The sequence below is a fragment of the Cyrtonyx montezumae genome, unplaced genomic scaffold (genome assembly GCF_038088225.1).
Source record: "Cyrtonyx montezumae isolate F1298 unplaced genomic scaffold, pur_monq_1.0 scaffold_4, whole genome shotgun sequence".
Classification (NCBI taxonomy): Eukaryota; Metazoa; Chordata; class Aves; order Galliformes; family Odontophoridae; genus Cyrtonyx; species Cyrtonyx montezumae.
This window is the reverse complement of record NW_027072045.1, coordinates 20,861,636-20,882,301: the sequence shown is the minus strand read 5'-3', so window position 1 is coordinate 20,882,301 and position 20,666 is coordinate 20,861,636. Positions and strand designations below refer to the sequence as shown.

At 35.9% G+C, this 20,666-nt stretch overlaps 2 protein-coding genes across 2 annotated transcripts in view; both read right to left on the bottom strand.

Annotated features, from left to right (window-relative positions):
• Positions 1–20,666, bottom strand: part of TSPAN14 (tetraspanin 14) — a 197,389-nt gene that overhangs the window by 31,325 nt on the left and 145,398 nt on the right. The gene's annotated exons all lie outside the window — the stretch shown is intronic.
• The window catches only part of SH2D4B (SH2 domain containing 4B), a 63,033-nt gene continuing 51,260 nt past the window's right edge, over positions 8,894–20,666 (bottom strand). The window contains exons 7-8 of the mRNA XM_065746349.1: positions 11,892–12,112; positions 8,894–8,986 (exon numbers count right to left, since the gene is read on the bottom strand). Of these exons, the coding sequence (XP_065602421.1) occupies positions 8,894–8,986; positions 11,892–12,112 (314 nt within the window). The remainder of the gene's footprint in view (positions 8,987–11,891; positions 12,113–20,666) is intronic.

Sequence of the window (20,666 nt, the reverse complement as noted above, 5' to 3'; positions counted from 1 at the left end):
CTGAGACAGGACATTGTTCTGACACTAATATAAATTCATTGAGTAGACATGTATCTATTGCAATATTTATTCATTTTCCTGTTGTCAACAATGACAAATTATTTCCTTGCCTCCCTTGGTTAGAAACTGACTTCAAAAATTCTCTTCAATGCTTTGTCAGTCGTATCTGCAAATGTTACAGAACTCATAGCGACTGTATTTTATCAGGCATGCAACAACAGCAGTCGCTACAGAATGGTAAGCGCTTAAAGAAATGCCAGCTCAATAAGGTTCAGACTTGAACAAATCCCCATCAAGCAGTTAAAACAAACACACAACACGTGGGTTTTCTTGTTTCAAGCAGCAGGCAATAGGTTTCCTAAACACCAGCACAGATCTCCTGGCTGTGGTAGGAAGCTAATCCGAGAGTAACAAATGCACCTCACCGAAAGGGGCTCCTTCCTTCAGCTCTGGGGGGAAGCATGGCACCACACCTCCTTACGGTCCTCTCCCATTTCTTCGCTGCACAACCCCTCGTAAGTCCTCTTCAGGGGATATAAAGCCAAAATAAACCTCCTTTATTTGAGGCCTCCTTGAAGCCCAGGTGCCGGCAGCGCGCGGGAAGGGGCGCTCCCGCCCTTCTGAGGGCGCCGCCGCGCCTCCAGAGGGCTGCAGGAGGTGGCTGCTGCTGAGGGCCCCGGGCTGCCATCCTGGCTACTGCCACCTTGCTTTAGCTCCTTGGAAGCAGGGAACTCCTTCCACCACCTTCCACTTCCCTGTGCGCGCTTAATTACTGCACCACGCGGAGATTTTAAAACCAATTAAGGCTTTCTTCCTCAGCTCCCCCTAAGCACTGCTGTATGCTCATCTCCGCGCCATTACGCTTGTGATTGTGGATCCGCTACCAACTCTTGCCCTTGTCTCTCACAGCACATTGCTACTGTTAAACCAAGCTCGCTCATGCAATCTTTGTTACAGCTGATCACAAGGACGTGCATTGTGCAGAAACAATGTTACCAAAGAAAAAGAAAATCCGAGAAACAGTTATCCTTCCCGACTCTGAAAACTTCACTTCATACTTAAATAGGCAAAGCAACATTAATTCAGCCTCAAGTAGGGAACTCTGTTCCATTAAAATTTCATTGATTTGCTGCTGATAGAAAATGAACCACCGAAGACATTGATAAAAAAGCTTTATAAAGAGATATGGCAAGTGATCATCAATTACTAAAGTGTAACTTGAAATGAATTTTAGCACCGTGGGGAGATGCAGACACCATATCACACACAGAGCATTAACCAGCAAGCAGGCTTCTCATTGATAGTTGTGAATTTGGTTCATTATTAATAGAGCTGGAGGAGAAGAAGAAAGATTTAAATTAAAAAAAAGCCCTGATGCTTCTTAATTTATCTGCAGCCTGTGGCCCAAAGTAAAAGCATCCAAGCCTTTTCAAATCACCTTGACTGTACGCTTAGCAGACAGAATATTTTTAGTCCATTGGATTTTGAACAAGTTCTAAGAACAGCTAGGTTAGCACTTCATGACTCTCTGTGTGGTGCTGTAGAACAGAATAAATAAAAAATGACCTAGCTGTGAAATACTTATTACCCATTTGTTTCTCATTGACTTCAACAAACTGTGCAAACTGCTCACCAATAGGAAAAAGGTGGCTGCAGCAGTTGCATAAAGTCTCCTTTTAGACCTTTGTAAACTGGCGGTTATGTAAGGCTGGGGGATAGAAGTATACAGTTTTTTTCCTATCGTGGAAAAAATTTCAAGGTTTCAAACATTTTTTCATTCTCTGATAATCCCACATATCCTTAAGTAACCAAGGATCTTTGACAGAGAATCTGATACCATCCTGACCTGGAACTCTGAAATCAACATTTCCAGCTCAGTTTAAGATGGAACACTGAAGGTCAAGCTATTCATTTTTCCTATATGACAATGGTTATTCTGTAGGATGCACATCTATATTTACCATGTGTATCAATAAAAATTACATGCAAAATTGCAGTCAAGAAATTCCAATGTACCCTGCATGTAAAAAAAAAAAAAAACAAATTATCTCTTTTAGGTGGATTTTATTTATTTACTTTTAATATTTCTTATTTGCATGCAACATGTTCATTGCAAAAGTTTTAGCATTTGAATGTGTAGTCAGAAATTCATATTTCTTAATTGGAACCTTCCATCCAGGAGAAGAGTGCAGCTGTGATTTGTCACAATGACAACTTAGAAAATTAGATCTTTTTCCTGCAGAAAGTTCATTAATAAGCTTAGCCTTTTACTTAACCACAGTATATATAGAAATGTCCGTTTTCAAAGAAACAGGAATAGTATGTTTAATTTCCAGTGTATTATTTATCGTTTCTTAAATTAATCATTTTTCAGCACTCAGAATATATAGCTGAGCACAAATTGAAATTTTACTGAAAAGAACCAAGTATATAATACAAAATGTTCAAAACTGTGATCAATATTCTTTTTTTTTTTTAAGGGTTGTCTACTTCCTATCGTGATTTTTCTGGAGAAAACATTACCTGAGGTCTAATTTAAACCTTCAGATACACACTTCAGTTGTCAACTCAGATTACTTAATGGGCTTGAAGTTCTGAATAGCTATTCACGGGGTATTTACATTCCCCCTTAAAAGGAAAATATAGAGCAGATGGATAACTAATCAAATGTCAACAACACTGAATATCTGTATTGACTTCAGTGCCTTATGCAGCACATTTTCTTTTAGAACTTATTAAAATACAGAAAAAGTTTGAAATAAACTTTTGCATACTCTTCATAATACTTTAAAGCTATTTATCAGAAAAACGCTGCTGCATTTTTAAAAAGTTTTGCAATTTGAAAATAGGACACTTCTACATTTAAAAATGCAAACGAAAGGCTTTAAAACCCCATTTCTTCCAGGGAAAAATGAAGGGTGATTTTAAGAATTGCCACATGAATTCCAGTGGATGTTGTGGTTACTCAGCATTGGAACTGGGTGAAAATTTTGGACCCACAGAACAGTTTAGTTACATGCACAGCACTTAAAGGCTTGTTATTTTCTTATTTTCTTTTTTTTTTCTTTTTTTTTTTTTTTTGTTTTGTTTGGTGTGTTTTGTTTTTTGTTTTTTTTTTTTTTAATGTACATAGGTTGCCATGCAGCACCTAAGCACACTGAAATTCAAAACATCAACCAGAATGCTGCGAATACAGGACTGACAAGGTAGCAAAATACTGTCAAACAGTCCAGAAATGTATGCATTCAGTCACTGCTCTCAGATTATATTTTTTCTTGGACATTCTAAGATAAAATATTAATAGTAAAAAATGATAACATAACACATACTTTAATACATCTTCCATGAAGTTAGACTGCTATGACAAACAAGAGGGGTTTGAGAGCTAAGAAGAAAGCACAATAGGTTATCTTACTAAGAGTGCTGCAATGTTTCGCATAGGCCACTGAAATGATTTGTTGTATTATTTAAGTCTATTATTAAGTTTAATCTCCTAGATGAGTTTCAGGTTTTTTATGACATGGACAGCATTTCCTACAAGAGAGGAGTCTAACCTGGGACAGCTTTATTCCTTGTTGAATTTCAAGTGCTATAAAAATGACAAAATTTCATTATGCTTTATGTGGTGAGTAGTGTTTATTCTCCTACATTCTCATATTCCAGCAGTTATGTACAATAAATCTAAAAATGCTCTGCCCCAAATACCATATAGTAATGCATATTAACTTGTCTGGGAGAAGTAATTCCAATTTCCCTTTCAGGCAATCTAGATTCCAGGATTTTTTGGAAATAACAGGAAGATCATTAATAGTGCTCATATGTTCACATGGCTTGAGCATTAATGATGTTTAAAAGAACTTCTACTGAACAAGAATATGTAAACACTCCTAGCTCTATACACAAACTGTCTTTACAATACTCTTGATCTAGATCTTCACTTACTCTTTCTATATACTGCTCTGTACCTCTCTCGGTGTACCTAAGGATACTCATACAGTAACACTCCATTCAGGAGTTACTCACATGATGTATATACTGTATGAGTATTTTCCTGTTGTAGAAAAGTAGTGCCAATAAGTCTCTCCTTAGATCCTCCAAATGGTAAGGAGGTAAAACACTGTGTCTTTCCTGTGAAAAATTCTGTGAAATAAAGACAGTCCTAGCTTCTTTTCTTTCTTATTCTCTCAATTGTTCGCGTATGCATGACCTTCCTCTCTACAGAATTTTCATTAAAACAGAACAGGGAAGAAATGGCAGCAAAAATTTGAAGGAGACTTTAATATACTAAGTTTTTTCTTTGCACACAGATCAAAAGGACAAAGTCAAAAAAATAAATGTCAAGTCTCTTTAGAACTTATTTATTCTTCATAAGAAAAATCAAATATCAATATTTAATAAAGATATTATAAAACTATGTTACCTTAAATTTAAAACTACTGGAAGAAATTTGAAGAGAGCAGAAACAAAATTCACTGAAGGCTCCAGCCTAGTAGAAAATTTGCATTAGCTATGGGTCATAATGTAAATGTACAAGCTACAGGACTAATTGCTAGCAGTAAACAAATATTTGAAGAGGTTTCATGCAGCACTTGCATGGCAAGAAATTAGCTATAAAAATCAATTAAGTATCATTATCATCAGACAGTATGTCAGAAGATTCATCTCAGGAAACACAAATCAAACACCTGGTCAAGTGCAAACACATCATTCTGCAACTGATAGCCCAGTCAGGGACACATTATTACTTCACAGAGGTCACTAACCCCATTCTCTCGAGAATGGAAAAAGAAATCTTAAGGCAAAGGCATAATAAGACAGAAAAGAAAGCCAGTCCTTGAAAATGATTGAAAAACAGACTCAAACTTGTAAATGGTGCAAATAAATTCACACACAGAAAGAAAGAGAAAAAAACTATCTCAAGATAAAAAGGGCAGTTTGCAGTAAGATAAAGTTTGTTTTGTTGCATTAAGTAAAGAGAAGAATCGACTGTAGCAAAACATGGTGAAACTCCATTAACACTCTGCAGCCAGGCTTGTGGGGACTTAGAAGAATGAACAGAAACAAACAGTTCTGAAAACTGAATTGTTTCACTGTAGCCAGTGTATTAACCTTGGTTCACTTCAGCAGAGAAACAGGTTTTATGGATTTGATTAAAAGCCATTGAAATCAGTGGAAATTCTCACTCTGAATTCATGGTGTTTAGAAACTGTTTCTACTCAGTAAGTCTGAAGCTAATATCTGCTCTAGCTCCCATTCTTAAGTAGATATCTGTTGAGGCAGGAGCTATCTTTTTTCAATACTCAGCACAGGAAGGATTCTGAACTTAATAGCTGGCTTGGATATGCCTTTAAACAAGTAATAATATGCAAATACTCCTACTAGACAGTTATTTCATTACAGTAATTATAAGAGATAATAGACTGCCATCTACATTCTTTGAGAAGTCTTGAAAATCTCATTCATGACTACTGTCAATTCCTTTGCTTGATTTTTGCTCTTCTTTAGAGGGGATATCAATAGTAAACAGGAAATGTCTATGTATGCACAAACAACAGATTAAAACAAAATTAGGAAGAAAAAAATGCATCTCTGGATCTAAGAAGAAGAAAGAATACATCCTCAGAAGCTGCTTTTTCAAAGATACGTACAAATAAGCTTGGGAACTTGCACGCTTTTTTTTTTTTATTGCTATGAAACATGTAAAGAAAAATGTTTAATTTTTTTTCCTTTTTGTGGTAGCATTTTTCCCTGTAAAACAGAATTACTATAGTAGGTCTCTCATCATATTCCCAGTGGTCTCAGTGACAAAAAAAAAATTGCCTGGACACTTCATAATGAAAATACATAACACCTACCTCTTATGACCCAATAGTAGCTACTGCTAGAAAAACAGATCAGAAAGCAAGGCTTGAAGGTCACTGAATAATAGAATAAAGCTGCCCATTCTAAACAATGAAACTACAGTGCCGAAAATAATTTTGTATACAGAGATGAACAGCTTCAGAAAACAGTTAATGTAGATGTAGAACAGATACAGCATTCAAGGCTGTGAAATGGACCAGGCCAACTCTTGTGAAAGGTAGATGGAGCTCAAACTCACCTTGTCGCTGAAAGCTCTGAGGCCCACAGAGAAAAAGGGCAACCCTTAAAGCAGAGGTAGCAGTGTCTAGTCATTGTCCAAGGACAGCAAATATCCAAAATGCTTCCAAAACAATGTGATAAGCACATTTTTTCCTATTTTTTTATTCTCTTAATTTTCTGTGTTTACCTCTTCACTACTTTTTCTTCTTCCTACTAAATTCATAACTTTTCACAGCCCATTTAATTTCTGGAGGGCAAAAAGACACTTTTTTTTTGTTGTTTAGGAATCATCTCCCAGCTTGTTCTTTTCCCCACAGCCTCTCAGTGTATTAACAGCAACTGCACATCTCTACTGAGGAAAGTTTCTGTTCTTAATTTCACCATGCTATAATCTCCCTTTTGTTACCTTTGAAATTTATGTTAAGTTCCACTCTATTTCATTGCTGCTGCAGCTGCTGCTTATGGTTATATTCTGTCGAGTTTTTCTCTGCTGATGCTGTATGAGCTGGTTGGTTGTTTTCCACTATTTCTATGAGGCTACGGAAAATATTAAAAACAAAACAAAACAAACAAAAAAAAAGCAATTCCTTTCTTTGAGAATTCCAACATTTATTAGCATAATAAACTTCTTGGATGAAATTGAACTTTCCAGACAGCAATTTCATTTGCAGAGGAACTTAAAATAAATTTATTTAAAAGCCAGGTAAAATGAGACTGAGAAATGGATGGAATTGGCAGAAAAATTAACATGAATAAATGTAGTCCAAAGTGAAAATGATGATGCTCTTATGATGTTAACTACATCAGAACAGGACATGTAAGATAGCTATATCTCCAAATCTTCTTATCCCTGCAATAAGTAAGTAAGTAAATAAATAAATAAATGAAGCTTGCTGAGAACTGTGTAATTAGAAATAAATTGAACTATTCTCAACCACCTCTATGAATGTGAATTCCTTTCTACAATATTCTGTCTTTACACATTTCCAAACTCATGTACAATGAGTCAAGTAATCCTCAAAAATGTCTGGAAATTGCACATATTATTTTCCAGCATGCTCAGCAATCTGTCCTAAAATAAGTCATTTTATGTTTTTTTTTAATAGTTCATAAAGGTAAAATACCAGTCTGCAAAGATATCTGGCTGCAAAGATATCTGGCTCCATTACTTAGTGCTGTCTTTGGACCCTTAGTTCTACCGTTAGCTGCCATCAGACCTCAGAGGTAAGTATGAATAAATATTACATATTAAATATTACACTTCCTGACTTTAAAAGGTCTCTTTCCCCTGTCCTGTAAAATAGTAGTCCAGTTTATCTGTGACAAAACATGCATATGTGAATAAACTCAGACTTAAGTGCTTCTTGAGATGTCTGTATATAGGGAGCAAGAGGAGACAGTTTCTCTGAGAAAGGAGCTACTAGACATAGGAGCTTTTGGGGGGGATGGATGGTTCTTGCTGAATGTTTCATTTGAGGGCAGAGGGGAAGGCAGCTTACTGTGATGGCATTGATAGTGCCCATATTTGAAATGCACAGTGAATCACCACTGTGCTGTTCTGGTAGATGGATTAGTGTCCACAGGTGCACTGTGGTCCCAGATCAAACATACCAGGCTTCTCATTTAACAGAGATCATAGATTGTACTAGAGGAGTTAATTAAATCTACATTCAGAATTGCAGAGGTATATTCTATTTTGAGGGTCCAGATCCTGGTGATCTACAGAGGAATATACTTGAAAAAAAATCCAAGACATCTTGGGTATCTTGGCCCTTTATCCAGCTTCCAAGTCACTTTGTATCTCAAGATATCAACTGCCGTTAAGAGTGTTCTATCTCTGAAAACCAGCAGCTAAGAAAAGCCCAGTAGTCTCATCTGGGAACTGCGCACTAAGAACAGCTCCAGCTAATAGCCATTGCTTATTTACTGCATTTTCTGATTTGATTTGTTATGAGGTGTTACAGAAACCACATATGGCTCAGCAAAGGAAGATATTTAGTACTATAGCAAAGTAAACAAAGGAATCCCCAGCATGCATCTTGCACATAAGAAAAAAACTAAAGATGACAAGGTCAGTATGCGTTGTGGTTGCTGCTACAAATCAAATAGTGGTTATTAGAATAACAAGTTTATTCTAAACTGATTGTTTGCTGTACAGGAGGAAAAATCCCTCCTAAGCAGCTCAACTACACGTAGTTGTAAACAGAAATAGAATGACTGTTCTGACAGTCTCAGCAGCAGTGAACTTTGTCAGTCAGTATTGAAAAGCATGATAGCAAGACTCCAGCTATATCTAAACATTTGAGCAATCACAAGCTGAAAAAGGACATTTTAAGACTGCATCTTGTTTTTAGAAGTGCAAAACTGAGTGAAGAGATCATTAGTAGAAACTGTCAAATTTTGCTTTGGAAAAAAGAGCTTGTTCAACAATATTGGTACCTTATCCAATGTTCAACAACCATCTACACTTCAATCTGTTAAAAGTACATGATTTTGCACTTTTAATCTTAAATGTCAAGAAAATTAAGACAGCAACTTAGCTTTCAGTACAATTGGCCACAACCTTTTTAAAATGTCTGGAAACAGTCCTCATTTGTAATCTATCAGAAATTTTTCATCTTTAAAATGCTAGCAATATGCATAAAGTTGATAAATCACATGTGAAACAGAAATGTTTGGGGTCTTCTATTGAGGATACTCTTTGGCCACAAGACCAGTGGCTTAGAAAGTCTGTTAATTACTTCTCAGTGTTTACTTCTGTGGCTATCTATTATTACTGCAGCTATCCAGAACACATTCCTATAAGTCCTGGTTACTCAAATAAAGGGCTGTAGTCTGGAGGATTCTTCTGCTGTCCACATGGCTCCAGTAGCAGCTCCCCACCTGAGGATGTGATGATTTCTTCCTAGAAAGATAAAAACAATTGGAGTATAATTCATAGACATCTTTCCCTGTCTTCTAAGGAAAGAAGCTGAGAGCATTAAAACAAAATAAAATCAGTGGATTGGTAATCAGCAACAAAGCATACTTGATAAAAATAAGTAACAATCAGCAAAGGGATCCTCATCAACTATGTATTTTTTTCTTGCTTTACTTTGTATTTATGTCAGTGGTTACTTGTGATAGTATCAAATAGCGGTATCAAACAGCTGATGCACAAAAAATGCTGTGATTTGACACATCTCTAAGTTGCTATGATAAGAAAAACAGCTATAGAAGCATTGTTCTCAGTGATTAATTTAACAGACATACCAGTCCTACTGTTCTACTTCCACAGTCACTATGATGCTGGAAGTTCTCCCAGGTAGAGTGAGCAAGTGCTCAATGTAGAGTGCTTATATGCAAAAGCTTTCTGGCCAAGAAGCGAAAGATAGTAAACTTGCTAAGGCAAAGATAATCTTTAAAAATAGCATTTCTTCTTATCAATTTAATACTCACATGGTAAATCTGTAATTCTAGTTACTGATTACTAAAATGAATAATAATAATAAATTACTAAAAAAGTTAAGAGCACAGTCTTTGTATTAATTCTAGAGTAACAGTAATTCATTTTTGTTATTGCATAAGTTTAAGATATAGAGATATATCTTAAACTGCTGCGCTGCTACTGAATGCAACGGCATAAAATTTGATCCAAGTTTTAGGACTAAATTTTTCAAAAGACATCCAGTTTCCATTAAAATGCAGTGGAAATTTGATGCCTGGTTCCTTCAGAACACACACAAAGTCCAAAATGTGGTTCCATCCCAGTCACTTATCATGCCAAGTTCAGAAAATGCATTACTGAAATTAAATACTTCTGAGAAAGTTACAAGAAAGTAAATACAAGGATTTAGCAATTATGTAGGATATATTTATTACTGCTTGCTGAACAGTAATAACAGGTGCAAATAACTGAAACTGGACATTAACATTTTCTTTTCTAAGACATTTGTTCTTCCCACTAACAACCAGCAGAGTGATCTCTTCTTATTAATTTTTTTAATTGAAATGAAACAGTTGTTATTGAATAAGTGCAAACAACTGAAAGACTAGTTATGCCAGCCTTGCTTATTTTGATTGAAAAAGGAACCTTCAATAAATTTTGGTATCTTTGGAGCTAAGAAGCCGTAGTACTTGTGGCTAAAACAGTAAAGAAGCAGCAGTTTCTCCAGAAAATAAAGCAATAGCTATAAACCTATTATAGCTAGGTTTTTGATTTGGAGAAATCTAAATGGCATAGCCAGTTACCAACAGGCTGTGGGGCACTTGACAATGTACATCACCAGGATGGGTAGGCAGAGAAGCTTCTGAGAAAACCAGATGAGAGAAGAGATAATAAGCCTACAGAACTGATTGTCAAAGGGAGCAGTTTTAAAGTAGTTGTTAAGCTAGACACTTATAAGAGAACTGTGTGGTAACATAAAAAGTGAAGGAGTTACTCTGATAGGCTTAATACAGGGAGAACTAATAACTATTATCAGGGGATATCTAAAACAACTTTAAACTTCTAAACTAAAAGTTATTCTACTTCCAAAAAGTACTTTACTGCTGTCTGTAAATACTTAGGTTTCTAGTACAGACTGCCTATAGGATGAGAAAAGTCTTAACAAAAACAGAATAAATCATTTTCAGTCAACCTGAATGAGTTTGGGATTTTCTGCCCTTGATGACCATCTATGTTTCTATGAAACATATCACACTCTAATTCCTCTTCCTCGATGAAACATAAATACTGAGAAACTCAGCTTCATTTTGTTAAACCAATAAAATTCAGAACTGACTTACAGTATGCTGTACTGCTAATAATAGTTGTAATTTAAGGATTACAGCTGGAAGAAATAGCACACAGGTTTGACTGAAGAGAAGTTGCAAACTAAGTGAAATAAAGATTTAGAAGGGGAGGGAAATTAGAAGAAAAATAATACCTGCTTAGTGTCTATGAGATTGAATATTTGACATATTAAATGCTGTGAATGGAAGGAAGAAAGAAATGATAGAATTAGTTTGAAGTATGAATGAAAAAATGACAAGTGGTAAAAAGATGAAAAAAGAAGAGGGATAGAAAAATAGAAAAGTGGTTGAAGAGATATTGAAAGCATTAGTAAGGGAGGAAAGTAGAATTAAAACTGATGAAAAGGATGGAGAAAGAAATAAGGTGATGAAAACAGCCTGCACTACCAGAAACAGCGCTTCCATTTAGTCTTTGTCTGGTAAACAGGAAACACGTGTTAGAGGCAAAGTAACTCAAACCTATCTAAACTCGACAAAGACCTCAAGTAAATTACTCTCATGAAGTTGGTTTGGTAAGGAATGTTTACTCATGAAGTTTGGTAAGGAACGATTCTTCGCACATCCTTAAAACAAAAAACCTCCATGTTCCTTTCTTTCCTGCAGTGCTCTTCTCTGCTTTTGCACATTACAGTTCTCACATCAAAGGCTGAAAAGCATTGAAATTTCATTGAAAGACCTTTTCTGTGGTATTTCCCATGCAATTTCATAAAGCAAGGAGGCTCAAAAAGTGTTAGTTCTGTCAGCCCTTATTAGTCGCTTTTAGCCTATCAAAGTATATGTTGCATAAGACTGCTCATAAGGAAACACAAACATAAGCTATAGATTTGAAAGAAGGGGAACAGCTTTCTGATTCACTGCAACAAAAGATACCAACTATAAATGTTAAAGCAAGGCTTACTCTAGAATATATACACACACATATTCTTTTCCTTGCTATCCTCACTTCTTTTCTCTAGTGCGGCTTCAAATTACATCGTTACTCTTTAAATTATTAATCCTCTCCACTCAGCCATTGATCTCTACCTAGCAAGTGTTACCTTGTGAAAATCAATAAGATCTGTCAGTGTTGCATGTCGGTTTGGATCTACCCCCAAGAAGCTGTAGAAATCCCCTGAAGCATCAACCAGGAAGTGTTTGAACCCACTTTGTTGGCGGTAAGACAACGCATAGCCCCAGATTTTCTCACTGACTCGCACCAGGAACGTTCCTTCAGATTTATTCATCAGAAGCTCTTCTGCCTCCTGGCGGCTAATGATACCTGGCATAGAAAAAAGCTACAGTTAAGAAAAATAAACAGACCTGGCAGAACTTAGTAGAACCAATGAAACAAATGCAGAGCATAAGCAAAGCTAAAATTATGTAGCTTCTTAATATTCAAATGTTTGTAGGAGGAGTTACAGCTATGGATAAGCTATCTGCTTGTGAGGGTTAGCTATAGAGTATGTTATGGTGTTACGTGGGATATGTTTTTAAACTATCTGGTTAAAAATAATTTTTTCCCACCTTATCACAGTTTCAGAGGAAGTGCATAAACACAACTGGTACATCACACACATTATTTGTGTACGAGAGATCATTTAGTAGAACTAGCACAATTTGGCATTGCAATTGAAACTTTTCCATCTTTCTGATATTTGGAACTGTACTGCTATGCTTCTGTGCTTCTGATACTCAAATGTTTTAACACATCCTAAGGAATGAAAACCATGCCAGTGCCTGAAGAAAAAGCATTCTTTTTTCTGCTTTTCTTTTTTTTTTTTTTTTTTTTTTTTTTTTTTACAAAAAAACTTTCTTTGGATACATATAGATTAGCTGGAGCACAAAGAAACCAAATCCTGCAGCTAACAGAACTGCTAACAGTAATTTGTTAGGTTATGTCCTCACAGACTTGGATTTCTAGGAAATGCTGTTACAGAGGTGAACAAGAAACAAAAAATTGCAGTCCTTCTCTTCTTTAGTTAACATAACTGCAGCCATGAACTAAGCAGTACAAATTCAAAGGAGTGAATATTGGTTATGTTAATCAGAGCTGAGCTAGTGGTCACACTTCATAATAATAACAACAATAATAATAACACTGAGTTCATGCACCTTGCTATAGGACAAAAGAAGACAAAACATTGTGGGGCTTCTCGCAGTACGTAGCTGCCATCCTGTGATTTTATGTTGCTTTTCTCCTATGAACCAACTTAACTTTCTAGAAAATCTATCAGGGAAAAAAGCTCTCAATATCCTGGCCACTTGTTATATACATTCACCCTCCCTGAATTCATTCCTTTGCTGTAAGACAAACCTATTTATCAGACAGAAGAATGATTACAAATTCAGATTTTCAGAGTAAGGAAAGGATTAAGTTTAACAATAGCAGAGCTTTCAAGTTTGCCATTTTGTTCTTCTGTGCTGGAAACATTCATATCACTTTTTTCCTTTCTGGTCCCAGGATATAGCATGGAAGCTACTGGTACTTTTGCTTGCATACAGCAGAGAAAACCTGAAGTACAATGCCAAAGGTGTTATTAGAATTGCACCCAGCACTGAAACACGTCTTACTATACTCACAGGGAGTTTGGTTCCAATTTGCCTGATAGGCCCAGAGGACAATAAGTTAATGTCTCACAATTATCTGTAAAATACCAAATGTTCACTTTAATCAAGAACAGGTGTTGAGCTCAGTCATCCTGGATGCAAACAGGGCACAAACGTCAATAAATAATAAATGTACATGTTCCAAAGTTACTCTCTGTGAAGCTAAATAAGTAAATATTACAATACATATTACATTTAGGGGAACTGTTTGACATTATAGAACCCTGCACACATCCCAGTGAACAAGTGCTGAAAGCCACACTGTTTTTTAGTGTATTAAAAAGCATATCCCTGGAAATGACCATTAGTACAAAGCAGAGCTTACCTGAAAGGCCAAACTGTGGGATGTTTTAATTAAGCAAATATAGAAAATGATTACTGTGGGAGGTGCAGGCAGGGACTAAGGAGATCTGGATCCTAAAAGCAAGCACTGAGCACTATTAGGAAATATAGAAAAGTTCTTCCTCATTCCATTTTGTTCGACCTTGAGGCAATTAGTTTCTTTTACAGTTTTACTCAGTCCAGTGATGACAATGACGACAAAGGCTGATAGCCTCAGGGACTCTGAGGTTCCTAATGAAATATCATCAGTACTAAGAACAAACACATACATACATGCTCGGCTAAATAAGGTACAAACCTTGTTTTCTGGAGGATATTGCATCATCTTTACACCTGCAATGTAAAATAAGCCATAATCGTGCAAACATGTCCGCTTGTTTAGAAGCAGCATGCAACTGCTCCATTAGCAGTGTCGATATACCAGGTGCCACATGCCAAGAAATCCAACTCTTTGTGAAAGCAAAAATCCAGTCTTTTAAACTAACCTAATCTGAATTCACAAAGAAAGATTTTTATTGTTATTACAATGTCTGCTTGCTTGAAAAATCTTTTTTAGGAAAAAAAAATAGATGAGATATATTTTAACAAGTTCAGTGTTCAATGGTACATGAAAGAACCAACAGTTCCATCAACAACAAATGGCATATTAATTCCAATAATCAGTATTTATAAACTAATTCTAGGTTAAAAACATAATGCTAACTTCGGGGATAGGAATTGGGTGATGCTACAATTACCCCTATCTAATCCTAAGATGTGTCTGAATGGTTCTACAGCTCTGATGAGGAACAAGTTGGCCTAGGCAAGTGGTCAACTACAAAAAAAATATGTTTATAAAACCAAACAAAAACAAAAAATTGTATTATATGGTGAACAGTATTCTCAAGATACTTCTAAGCTTTGAATGATGATTATTATCAGGTATACAATATCAAATTCTTTTAGCATCAGTTAGTTTAATCCTGAACAATCTGTTCACCCTCTCTCAACTCCCACCAGCAAAGCTAAAACACTTCAGGCTTCCACATGACATTATCTTCTTTGCCAGAATGTATTTTTGTTCTGGGCACTTTATGTCATTGAGTAGGTGAGAAAGGCTATATTGCCCACAGCCAAGTTCTTTTTTGTTTTATTCTCTCTTCTACTAAAGATAGTGTAATAAACTATCAGCCAGATACTTCCCTCCCTTTTTCTCTCCTGACTCCATAACAGCTCAATTTCTTCCCTCCACTCTTTTCTATCTTTCAATTATTTTATTGTTCCATGGTTCAATTCTACATTGGGTGGTGATTGCAACACTGAAAGTCTTCCTCTACTCCTTCAAAAATGTTATACTTTTCTCAAGACAAGTAGAAAAAGAGTGGCACTGCTTACTCCTGGGGTGGCTTAGAGAAATAAGCAACATCTGTGAAACCCCTTCATGAACACTTAAAACTGTTGAACTGAAGTCAAGAAACTTTGTTTTCCCAAGGTCTGGTAAGAGGTTTAGAATCAGCAATGCCCTTCTTTATGCTAGTCAGGATATGAAATGGTAATGTGGAAAAGGAAATCACTAGTGCTTTGAAAGATATTCTTTTTTTCCTCTAATTCTTGCCAGTTTCTTAAATACAAGCAAACAAATGAACAGCATTTTCTGTTGGCGTAAAGCAACACTGCTACATTACTTACTTCAAAATTTTCTAAATGTAACTCTTCTAATGTTATTTATTTACTCCAGGCTGAAGACTTGGCCCGGAATAACAAAAGCAGTGTGTTTGCACAGCTTTGCAAAACAGACATTTAAAAAAAGACCTCATCAAACACCAGCATCTTAACTCTGAGTGTCTCAACACATACCAGTGTATTTGAATAGAAGTTAGCTACTCCACTGAAATTCAATTCAGTGACTCTTCACATGTTCAACAAATACTTTATCTCAGAGAATACATACTACATATGATCTATAGAAAACTACAGAAGAGCAGAAGAGTTCTGACTAGGAGAGGATCAAAGGTGTAACTCCTCTTGAAAAATGGAAATCCTAGCAGCTGGCTTGATTTTCAGTCCCTTTACATATACTGCATGCATCCGTCATATACACACCTACGTGTCTGCTTCAAACATTCTAGTGTTGCAATACTTAAAAACATAAGCAATTCTATGTTTTTAAGGAGATAATAACATTTTGAAAGACAGTAATTTCAAATTGTAGAACAGGAAGTTATTAACCATCAACTGATCTGTTTGCAATTAACAGCTTCCTTTTTATATATACAGCAAGAGTAATGAGCAAGAAGCCTGCATGCCACACTCATTAAAATCCACACAGCCATCCATAATAAGACTAATCTCTCACATCACTGTTTTCACTGCTGAAACACCTCACTGTGCTCATATCCACTGTTTGGTCTTCATAAATTCTCAGCAGGCATCGATGAAAGTCAGTGGGTGCCATTTTTTCCACATGGAAGAATTTAATTCCTCACCTTGGCTTCAGACACCTTGCCATGTCAGATGGCATTTTGTCAAACTGCCCCTCCACTGCCGTCTGCCACGCAGCAATGATGTGGAACGGAATTTTGGTGGGAAGGTTCCACCCCTACTGCCATACTGCCAACATCCACCTCTGGCACTGTGGGCCCACATAATACAGCAGGAGACATAACTTTTGAGATAGCCCTGCTACCATGTGTAATATCCACGGCAATACAGAAACATATCTTGGTCTCAATGGTCAATAGATCTTTAATAGACTCATATGTATTTTATATAAAACAAGAGGTTGACTGCAATTAGAGAGATAGTATGTACAAACAGAGCCCGGAAATGTTCATCTGCTCCCTTGCATCAGAAACTACGCATTTACCTGACGTGTTCTCTCTTCTTGTCTATTTTTTCATCAAATTGAATTCACTTCAGTGTGAGAGGTTTTTTCTCCCAGAGCAAAAGCAAAGTAAATGCAGGCATGAATAAATATTTATGAGAGCATTCATGCCAAAAGTGCTTTCATGACCATTATGAAAAGCATTCTATTTCATGCAAAATTGATTTGTTGAACAATCCTGAGTATTTTCATATAATCAATGATTAGGAAAGAGACTTATCCTGTTTATTCAACTTAAGACATCTAACTAGGGAAGTGTGTGATCTATTTCACCAGTCAAAATTAGGAAGGAAGACACCGAACACAGAGAAGCCAATACTAGTATTTCCTTTGTTTCAATGGAATTAGATCAAAACTCACATTAACATAAATATTCTTGTCTATCATCATATGAATAATTTACATACTAAATTTCATATGGACATATGACACCTTAAGCAATTATAAACAAAAGAGCAAACATGAGGAAATGTAAGAAATTATAAATAATGAAAAGGATTGTAGTTGTCCAATTATATGGGCAGGTCTAGCCTGTACTTTTATAGCGAATAACTGAAAGAAATAAGAATTTGCTAAGCATTTGCCAATCATTTCTTCGTATGAAACTGAAAAATAGAGCTGGACAGACATACCTATAAAATTATGCCATTTGGAGTAACATAGTTTTTAACTGAAACAGAAAAGTTCTGATTTGTGGAGAGGTGATTGTCATAGCTTTTTCTGCCTACATGATCACAAAGATTAAAAAAAAAAAACACGTAGTTGGATATAAATAACCAGCCTACTCAGATCTTTATGTGTAAAGGCAATTTGTTTTGAAGGAAATCATGAGAAAAGTAAGCTGAAATTTCAAAGAGATCCTACTGCAGCTAGGATGCTTTTCGATGAGCCTACACGGGTTTGTTTGTTCATAATGTTTACTGAAATCATAGTAGCGTGTATAAAAATCAAAACACAAGTTTGAAACCGACTTCTATAAAAAACAGAACTCTCATCTCTTATACTTCTTGTAAATATATATATTTGTGTTAGCAATATTTTTTGTTCTCTATCAGCCCCCACATGGTTTAAAATGCTGCTCACTTGGTCTTGTAAATACCCTGCATTTTATGCAGTATAGTTTGACAAATCCACCATAAAAAGCTGAATTCAAAAGATGGACTCATTCAAATTTTGAATGCAAGAAAAAGAAACAAACTTTCTGTCACAAATGCCTTTAAGTCCGAAGAAAATACAGAGACAAAAAAAAAAAAAAACCTAAAAAGGAAGACAAATATTGATAAATATCTTGTAGGGATGAATTTTTATTTCTTTATTCCAATTTACTACATACATTACACAGATCACCTAAAGAATTTCAGTAGATGCCTTCCATATTCATTTGAGAATCCCAGATGATTTTAGCACGCACTTGCGATAGGTAATTTCTATGATCCATGAAGATATTTAAAGCCATCTCTCAAGTAAGAAAGATACTACTACGAAAGCTGAAAAGAGATGTGAAACCTGTTTAACGTGAATATTCAAAAACAAAAAAAAGAAAAAAAACAGTGGGTGCATCCATTTCACTGAACTTTAAATTATAGAGTAAGAAATAACTGTTTAAAATTACATTATTTAACATTGAGAATACCATAAAAATCACTTTTATGCTTTAAAATGTAACAGTAAACGGAAAATATTCAGTACCTGAGCCAAGAGTATGCATTAGAAGTAGTACAAAATCATCAAGTGTAATTGTGCCAATGTAAAAGGATGTGAATTTATTCCTGCAGTACCAACACCAGAAAATGTAGAGGTTTAAAAAGGACATAAAAGCCGTAGCAACTTAACCTCCTTCCTGTTAGTGGTAGGATAAGCTCAGTATGCAGACTCTGTGTAAATATTTATGTAGGACACAAAAAAAATACCTAAGGTGTTCTACAACTGAAACTGTTAAAAGCCTTTTCACTTTTTTTTTTTAATTGGAACCCATGAGGACCAGTGCAACAAGTTCCCCAGAAAAATCTCTTGCTCCCTCTGCATAAGAATTCCAGCTGGGTAAAGCTGCCTGACAGTCTGTGGTAGCATACCAACACTAGTATAAGCTACTATAAGAAAGTACAAGAACAGCTTGCAAGAATACTCATCTGTGAAACTAATTGAAAAAGAGGGTCATAGATTCCGGAGACCACAACGTATGAAGATATACGTAAGTAACAAACACTAGCTAAGAAGAAAACTGAAGCTGAGGAACTAAGGTCTAGAAAAAGGCTCACTTTTTCCTTTTTTAGTTTCCTTAATATAAATTCCCTAATAAAGTGGGACAGAAAAGGCTCAGAACAGATGTTCAAATGCATGACAGCAGCTACTAGCTCTAGCCTAGGAAAAGGTCAAATATATAAATCCTTCAGTCACTCAGAAATGTAAAAAGAATAAAAGCAGCAAAGAAGCAATCACCTCACCCCTTCAGTGCAAGAACTGAAGATACAGTTCATCCTCTCAAGAAAAGCAGCCTCTGTATCACTCAAAGCAAGTTTCCTCAGGTAGCCGTTTTCACTTCTCTCCCACAGGTGCAATTCTCTATGTGAACTCTGAAGTTAAGTGAACACACTCACTGGTGTTTGTTGGCAAGGGCGCAATTCATCAAAAACCTATGAAGTCTAGAATGAATTCTTTATGTTATCCTTGAGACTACCAATGTCACATACAGTTTAAAGAACTTTGTTATCAGTTGTGGTGGCTTATAGACTGATACGGAGCTGAAATAGAATAGAACACATGTACATCACTCTAAAAGTAATACCTCTTATTTATTTCCATAAAAAGTACAAAAGCTAAAAAGAGCATAGTAACACTATTCGATAAATTGCTGCCTGCAAAACACTATTTTTAACACAGTCACCTCCATTATCTATGCATTTTCAGCAGCAATGTATAAGAGCCTGTGTGCCACGCTCTATGCCACGCTTTTAAAAATCTGCACCAGTGGAGGTGACCCAGTGCCTCCACTTCTGAAACACACCACCATCTTACTGTGCCCACATTCACAGTTTGGTCCACATAAATGAACAAGCATCAATGAAAGGCGACGGGTGATATTTTTTCAACATGGAGGAATTCAGTGTCACACCTCTGCTACAGACACACTTCAGTGTCAGACACCATTTCCTTATACCGCCCCTTTGCTGCCATCTGTCACCTGGCAACCAAACATAACAGAATATTGGCAAGAAGGTGCAACCTCTACTGGCATACTAACAACATCCACCTCTGACATTGTGGGCCAACATAATAAAATGGGAAGCTATATTTTCAGAGACCTTTGTATGTACCTAGGTCAAATCTTGTCATTTTTCTGACATTTACAGCAGAATGTGCAGTTAAGTATATGCACAAGTATTTTCAGCAGTGAGATCTTGCTGTGTACCAACTTAGTAAAAAGGTTTTCTCTCTTTCCTTTTAAAGTAACTTTGTTTTCTTTAAGATGGTACAAAAAACAAATAGTGAAAGAAGAAATCAATAGTATTGTGTGAGAAAAGCTATGGCTGAGACAACAATAGCTCTATCTCTGCTGTTTCAGAATAGTAGCAATAAAGACTGAAAAGCAAAGCAAGGGAGTAAATCAAAGACAACTGGTAATAGAAACAAAGCTGTTAAAGCCATCCACCATCTGCTGTTAATGCAGAATAAGCTCATATGGGACTAGATTTTTAAGAGTTCTATTCCCATTCCAGCATCAAAATAAATGTCCAGGTTTTAAAATAGTAATAAATAAAATAAAATAAAATGCCACACACCATCACAGTTGAAGTGCTTTTGTTTGTTTGTTTTTCAAAAACAAGAACAAAGAAAAAAAACCCTGACCACAAGTGTCAAATCAGGAGTCCAAAAGTCGAGGATTGCAGACGTTCTATGAAATGCTTTTCCTACTTACAGGCAGTGATAACGCAGATACTGCTGTGCTTCATGTTGGTAATCTAATTTAAGTCCCAGTAAATAGTATAGTGACCTTAACAGTTATAAAACAAGGGTCTATAGG